Source organism: Coregonus lavaretus (genome assembly GCF_964263955.1).
Source record: "Coregonus lavaretus genome assembly, chromosome: 11".
NCBI lineage: Eukaryota > Metazoa > Chordata > Actinopteri > Salmoniformes > Salmonidae > Coregonus > Coregonus lavaretus.
Genome location: NC_139998.1, coordinates 20726107 through 20733727, shown reverse-complemented (window position 1 = coordinate 20733727; position 7621 = coordinate 20726107). Strand labels below are relative to the sequence as shown.

General features: G+C 46.8%; 1 protein-coding gene across 1 annotated transcript in view; it reads left to right on the top strand.

Moving 5' to 3' along the window:
- Nucleotides 1-202: 202 nt before the first annotated feature.
- LOC311136762 (DNA polymerase subunit gamma-1-like) overlaps nucleotides 203-7621 on the top strand; it is an 11423-nt gene continuing 4004 nt past the window's right edge. The window contains exons 1-15 of the mRNA XM_084171036.1: nucleotides 203-271; nucleotides 543-1188; nucleotides 1511-1706; nucleotides 2034-2207; nucleotides 2476-2622; nucleotides 3201-3280; nucleotides 3545-3727; nucleotides 4062-4204; nucleotides 4607-4730; nucleotides 5073-5309; nucleotides 5515-5632; nucleotides 6178-6252; nucleotides 6435-6551; nucleotides 6784-6944; nucleotides 7392-7563. Of these exons, the coding sequence (XP_084027162.1) occupies nucleotides 608-1188; nucleotides 1511-1706; nucleotides 2034-2207; nucleotides 2476-2622; nucleotides 3201-3280; nucleotides 3545-3727; nucleotides 4062-4204; nucleotides 4607-4730; nucleotides 5073-5309; nucleotides 5515-5632; nucleotides 6178-6252; nucleotides 6435-6551; nucleotides 6784-6944; nucleotides 7392-7563 (2508 nt within the window). The 5' untranslated portion in view covers nucleotides 203-271; nucleotides 543-607. The remainder of the gene's footprint in view (nucleotides 272-542; nucleotides 1189-1510; nucleotides 1707-2033; nucleotides 2208-2475; nucleotides 2623-3200; nucleotides 3281-3544; nucleotides 3728-4061; nucleotides 4205-4606; nucleotides 4731-5072; nucleotides 5310-5514; nucleotides 5633-6177; nucleotides 6253-6434; nucleotides 6552-6783; nucleotides 6945-7391; nucleotides 7564-7621) is intronic.

Here is a 7621-nt window from a genome sequence, read left to right as displayed (position 1 = left end):
CACAAAGTCCATATTGTCTGTATCGTAAACCTTATTTTCTTGTCTTGATTTAAGGTTATTGTTAGGCATAAGGTTAACAACTTGGTTAGCATTAAGGTTAGGGTTAGGTTTAAAATCAGATTTTAAGAAGATTAATTGTAGAAATAGGCGGGGTTTAACCATAAGTATGACTTTGTGACTGTGGTAACTAGTGACGACCGGGAAACACATTGTTTATGTCGCGTTGATGCGAGCGGTGAATTGCTAAGCGGTAGGAATCTCAGGGATAATGGTAAATAATCACTATTTTATTCTGTTTAATCAACACAGCATTCTGACCATTCGCTGCATTGTCGCTTGAAGATATCAGCAGGTTTCTCAAGGAGGCCTAATTAGGCCTATTTAGCAATCATGTTTTTTGTATGATAAATGGAGTGCCAGGGGATCATGTTGATGATCTAAATAGCTATTACATTTTATTTTTATTAATTATTTTATGGCTCTGATCGGATGGTTGCATGGTAAACATGTTGCATCCTGTCTCTCTCTCTCTCCCCATTCAGTTTTTCATCATGTTCCTGATCAAGTCCAAGGGGAGGAACAAGTAACTGTAAGGACTAGTTAGACAATGCTGCATCTTCTGCGTCTTCGTCCCTTCCGGAGGCCTCTCTCCTCTGTCCTTTGGAGGACACTATGCTGCACCTCCTACTCCACCCAGCAGCCCCACTCCCTCCAGGGCTCCCTCCCCCCAGAGACCCGCCGGAACCCTCTCAACATCCAGATGCTGTCCCAAAACCTCCATGAGCAGATCTTCCGCGGCGCAGAGCAGGAGTACGAGGACGAGAAGGTGGAGCGGAGCATCAGGCACCTGCAGAGGCACCAGCTGTGGGGAAAAGAATCCTCCCTGCTGCCTGGTGTGGAGCTCCAGCTGCCCCACATGTACGGGGAGGACATCAACGGCCACTTCCGCATACTGGCCCAAAAGCAGAGCCTGCCCTACCTGGAGGCTGCCAGTAAGCTCCAGCAGGCCCCGCTGCCCCCCATGCCCCAGGACTGGGTGTGGGATGTGGGCTGGATGCGCTACGGGCCGGGTGGGGAGGCCAGACGGGTTGACTTCCCAGACGAGGCAGGCCTGGTGTTTGACGTGGAGGTGTGCATGGCGGAGGGACACTGTCCCACGCTGGCTGTGGCCGTGTCCCCCACTGCCTGGTGAGACTAATAGAGAGGACCAAGACCCTCTACTGTGGGAGGGAGGATTTGTTACAATGAGCTGGAGGAACTGACTACTTTATTTCAGTACCAGACATTTTATGTCACTTCTTAGGATTTGTACCTATTTACTTTAACTGTAAAATGATCTGTAGATATAAAAATACTGAAAGGCTTTTCTAGTGACAGGTTGATGGTGTATATTGTGTTTGAACTGGTCAGGAATAATTACAGTTATTTATCAAGGACTATTTCTTTTAGGCCAGGGTGGTATTGCAGTTTCATTGAATACTCTGTATTCTGTCTTTCTGTTTCCTGCCAGGTACTCGTGGTGCAGCAAGCGTCTGATAGAGGAGAGATACTCCTGGTCCAGCCAGCTGACCCCTGCTGACCTCATCCCCATGGAGACCCCAACCAACTCCAGCCGCCCTCCGGGTGGCCAGTGGAGGGAGAGACTGATTGTGGGCCACAACGTCAGCTTTGACCGGTCTTACATCAAGGAGCAGTACCTGCTGAAGGTCAGAGTTCACAGGGTTACGGGGACACATTTTGAAGCATAATTCATCACTATTTAGTGTGATTGACAGTCATTTATGCCGGATTCACACTATAGGGCGGAATGGCACCGTGCTGTGCTGGCTATGATATTTTGTTATCCTCAGGCTAGCCCAGAACAGCTCGGTTTGGCCCAATAGTGTGACTCAGGCATTAGGGTCTTTGGAGTGGCTCATGCGTTCTGTCTTTATTCTGGCTGTTTCCCAATCCACAAGGATGCTTCCATTGGAGGCAGGTAAGCAGCTGCCTTTGGATTGAGACACAGTCTCTGTATGTTATTTTTCCCACAGGGTTCTAAGGCTCGTTTTCTGGACACCATGAGTCTCCACATGGCCATCTCTGGTCTGACTGGGTTCCAGCGCACGCTGTGGATGGCCAACAAGCACGGCAAGAGGCGTGGCCTCCTGGAGGTCAAAGAGCATATGAAGAAAGTGGGCCGGCCTGGGCGGAAGGAAGGGCCCATGGTCAGTGCGCTCTGTCTTCTAGTCCACGATTATGGAACTACACAGAAAACTGTTGATTTGCGATTGTTCTGTAAAAATGTTGTTTTTGCCTATCCGCAGGTCAATAATCTCGTTCCTCAGCCCTTCTTTTCCTGGATTGACTTTGGTTCTTTCCTTCAGGAATCCAAAGTTTTAAAAGGAGCTCATTGGTTAATATATGGTTTTGTTGTTGTGTGTGTATGTGTGTGTGTGTGTGTGTGTGTGTGTGTGTGTGTGTGTGTGTGTGTAGATCGGCTCATGGGACTGGGTGAATATCAGCAGCATCAACAACCTGGCTGATGTGCATGCTCTGTATGTGGGAGGGGAGCCACTGCAGAAGGAGGCCAGAGAGATCTTCGTGAAGGGCAGCATGGCTGACGTCAGGAACAACTTCCAGGTCAGAGGTCAATGAAGTCAAACCTTTCGTGTCCAATAATGTTTGGTTATTTACAAACCTCATTGATTTTGCTTTCCTTAAAAGGGGAAATCTGTAGTTTAAACAACAACATGCGGTCGCCCCGCCACCTTTTTAGGAAAACAGCTTAGGGATGGGGCTGGAGAAATATAACAACTTTCAAATTCATAGATGCCGCTATGGATTCAAGGACTGACCATCCATGAGATCAAAATGATAGTTTGAAGTATTTTGTGAAGCTATACAGTGTTTGTTTACAATGACATTGTTTACAAACAATGGAGTAAAACAAGCTTACATTTTGGGTTAGACAGTTGAACTAACCTCACAAGGCATTCATACGTTATGTTCTTCATGAATAAATTGCTATTTATCATTAATTTTAAAAGTCAAAACATTGATATAGCAATCGTAGATTAGATTACCCTCCCTCTCAAAGTAGTTGTCAGGATGGAAATAAATAATATATATTTTTTCTTTGAACATATATGCCCAAACCAAGGCATTAATCACCCACTATACTTGTCATGACTGAGTCATTTCTTTGCTGCCCCCTGCAGGAGCTGATGCAGTACTGCGCTCTGGACGTCCAGGCCACTCACCAGGTGTTCTGTGAGCAGCTGCCGCTCTTCATGGAGAGGTCAGACAACCACACTTGTTTAATTCATTCATTTAAACTTTATATAATAATAATACAATAATGCTCTGTCCAAGAGGCAAAGCCACAATATGTTTTACTTTTAGGGGTATCTCTAGCCTGGTCCCATATCTGTTTGTGACACTGACTATAGGAGTTAAAACAAACAGATCTAGGACCAAGCTAACCCATATCCCTCTCCACCTGCCAATCATTGGACAGTAGTCTCTCTCAACCAATCACTGTCCCTCCTTTGTCTGTACACAGGTGCCCTCATCCAGTGACGTTTGCAGGGATGCTGGAGATGGGCGGGTGCTACCTACCTGTCAATCAGAACTGGGGGCGGTACCTGGAAGACTCTCAAGACACGTTTGAGGAGCTGCAGAGAGAGATGAAGAAGAGTCTGATGAGTCTTGCGGACGACGCTTGTCAACTGCTGCAGGATGACAGGTGAGGGACCATCATGCATGCAGTACTTGTTTCATGAAGCAATGAGGCTTACATAATGACATTGTAAATACACTATGGTGTGTGCATGTGCATACATACCCGAATATGTGTGTGTTTAAGGCCATGGCCACATTGGGATATTGTGTCAGAGAATTTCGGATGGAGCCAATGCTTTTTCAAACGATCCGTCTTTTTACGTATGCAACTTGTCCAAACTCGTTCGGAAAAAATAGATGAAGAAAAGCTAACAATGATGTACATCATACGATTTTATCCGTGTTCATCCGTCTGATTGTGGCCGCAGCCTTAAGCTAACGGACTGTTTCTCTGTAAGGTATAAGGAGGACGCCTGGCTTTGGGATCTGGAATGGGATGTCCAGGAGTTCAAGCAGAAGAAGGTGACCGTCAGCAAGAGAAAACGCTCCAAGGCTGAGGCTGAGCCAGCACCCAGCACACCACTGAGAGACTGGGACCAGGGTAGGAGCTCACACTATACACCAGGGCCCATATTTAAAAAGGAGTGCTGATCTAGGATCAGTTGCCCTGTCCATATAATCTTATTCATTATGATATAAAAGCAAAACTGACACAATATCAGCACTCCTACTCTGAGACTCTTTGTACATATGTGCCTGGAACAGAGATGGACCAAGGGCCAGTTTCATAAAACTAGTTAAGACTGGTCTATGGTTCCAGGACCAAATACCAGTACTACAGGACTATTCTGTCTTGCTAAGTTGTTTTGTGTGCTTATATTGGATCCTATTTGGGTAAAGGTGTAGTCCAGTGTCATGTGGAACTGTAAAATGATTGACTCTGCTGCTGTGTTGACTTGGATTAAGATAACCAGGTGACTTAGCCATGTTGTTGTGCTGTCAGACCCAGGTCCCCCCACTGAGGAGGAGATGGCAGGGCCGTGCCCAAGTAGGGAGGCTCTGGAGAGGCTGAAGGAGATGGTCAGCCGGCTGCCCAAGAGGAGACAGCACCTGCCTGGACATCCTGGGTGAGCTGGGCTGGACTGGGCCCCCTGTGGAGCTCCATGTTAACTAATAAAACACACTAACACCCTGGTACAGATAACTATGGCTGTGAAATACATCAGGCAACACTCACCAACGTCCTTCCTCCATCTCACTCTTCAAATTCTCATTTGGGCTCTTTCTCAATTAATCTTTCCTTGATTCTTCGCATCTTCTCTCCTCGCCTCGAAATGCATTGGAGAAGAAGGTAAGAGTGGATGAACCTTCTCCTATACGGTGAAAAGGGAGGCGAGGAGATGGGATGTGAGAAATCAAGGAAATCTCATTGAGAAACGGCCATAGTTTATTCCTCCCTACCTTACCAGGTGGTATCGTAAGTTGTGTGTGAAGATGTCGGAGGAGGAGAGCTGGTCGCCGGGGGCCAGCCTGATCAGTCTGGCGATGCGGGTGACTCCCAAGCTGATGGGGCTGACATGGGATGGCTTTCCCCTGCACTACACGGAGCTGCACGGCTGGGGCTACCTGGTGCCTGGCCGCAGGGACAACCTGATGGAGCCCCAGGGGGAGGAGGAGGACGCCACGGAGCCTGTGTGCCCCCACAAGTAGGTCACAGCACAACACACAGCTCAGTCAGGGGCACCAGGGGAAATGGAGACCAAAGACAGGGATGAGTCTAAGTGAATTAATGAATCAGTCAACCAATTTTTTTTTACCACTACATCACTGGGTGTACTATACGTGCATCCACCAGAAGTAGTGTGTGTGTGTGTGTGTATAGTTACCTCTGTGTATTGTTGTGACTCGCAGGGCCATAGAGAGTGTGTACAGAGAGTACTGTGAGCAGAAAGGTAAAGAGCAGCCTAGGTGTCTGGACAACGGCCTCTCTGATGACCTCATGCTGACCGACAGCACACTGTGGCAGACGGTAAGACCCTGACACACACACACACACACACACACGATGGGTCTGTCTTCATGACACCTCCTGAATTACCGTTAAAGCTAAAATCCTTACTTGCTACATCCATTTTATACTTAATTAATTATATGTACCCATTGATTCATAAAGAATATAACTTATAAATGCCTCATGAGCTTAGTTCAACTGTCGTACCCCATCAGAACCCAAAATATAAGCTTGTTTGACATGTAAACAAACACTGTATAGCCTCAACATGATTAAAACTGTAATTTTGATATCATGGATGGTCAGTCCTTGCACCCATAGCTGTCTATGAATTTGAGAGTGGTTACATTTCTTCAGGCATTTTACCAAAACAGAGGCGGGGGGTTTCAACTGCTGATTCTAGTTTTAATAGCTGGAATATATAAATTACATGATAACTGTAATAAAGAGTTACACACAGAGAATGATCTTCCCATATCAACTAGGAATTCTGTGCAAATAGCAAATATGCTCTTCTGTCGGAAAGCATAACAGGTGGGTGTATTTCCTGTGTTGACCTCTAGGTGGAGGAGTTGGGTCGCTTGGAGAGTGTGTCAGAGGAGGAGAACGGTGGCAGGGTGATGAGGAAGAGAAATAAGGTGAACTGTCCCCTCCATAGAGATGGAACGAGGGCACGCCTCTGTTTTGACATTGATTGATTCTTATGGCAAGTGCGCCCTCTATACATCTCTATGGTCCCCTCCTACACATTTCACCTATTACGTCAATGATCTTTAGGATTTGAATGCGTTGGGTGACATGTTCTATGTTATGTAACCAGGAAATGCAGGATGTTAATTCTCTACCAGGTGAGAGTCACTGCCCCTATCACCATGGAAACGGACCTTACAATGATGTCAACTTTCCGGGCTGCTGGTTTTTCAAACTCCCACACAAGGTACATCAACTGATCTATGCGATGCTGACCTAATTTGTGTTGTGCCGAAACAAAATGCCAATCCTCTCATTGGGGGTCGAATCCTAACTCAAATTCCTAACTCAAATGTTCACTTAGTCTTGCATGGCTATAGTGTGGGTATCAAGTGTTTAATAGAATAATCCTATAATCTGTGCAGTATCTGAGCACATGAACGCACCTATAAATGCTTAAGAGACCGTTTTGACTACAGGATGGAAATGACAACAACGTGGGCAGCCCCTTCTCCAAGGATTTCCTGTCCAAGATGGAAGACGGCACCCTGAGGGCAGGGAGGGGGGGCACCAACGCCACCCGGGCTCTGGAGATCAACAAGATGATCTCTTTCTGGAGGAATGCCCAGAAACGCATCAGGTAGCTACCCAGGCTCCACTTCATGTGGACAGTTAACTGACTTGCCTAGTTAAATAAAGGTAAAAAAATAAATAAAAATTAAGAAAAAATTCTTATTTACAATGACGGCCTACACTGGCCAAACCCGGACGACACTGGGCCAATTGTGCGCCGCCCTATGGGACTCCCAATCACGGCCGGTTGTGATACAGCCTGGAATCGAACCAGGAGGTCTGTAGTGACGCCTCAAGCACTGAGATGCAGTGCCTTAGACCACTGCGCCACTCAGGAGCCATGTGAGAATGACTTAATGAATAGGAATTAAATGAATTTCTGGAAAAGGATGGTTGAAGACGTACTGCAGTTATATTGCTAATCATCATGGCCAGACACAATGAGAAATATAAAATGACTCATCCTAGAGGGTTCAAGTACAGTTGTGTTATCATGTCTGATGTGTCCTGGCAGCTCTCAGAAGGTGGTGTGGCTGAGGAAAGGGGAGCTCCCTCGCGCTGTCAGCAGGCATGAAGAGTATGATGAGGAGGGGCAGTATGGCGCCATCTTGCCCCAGGTCGTCACCGCGGGAACAGTCACCCGCAGGGCTGTGGAGCCAACGTGGCTGACTGCCAGCAACGCTCGGGTGAGAGAATAGAAAGAGAGAGAAAACGAGAAGAGAAGAAAAGAATGGTGGAAGTGTA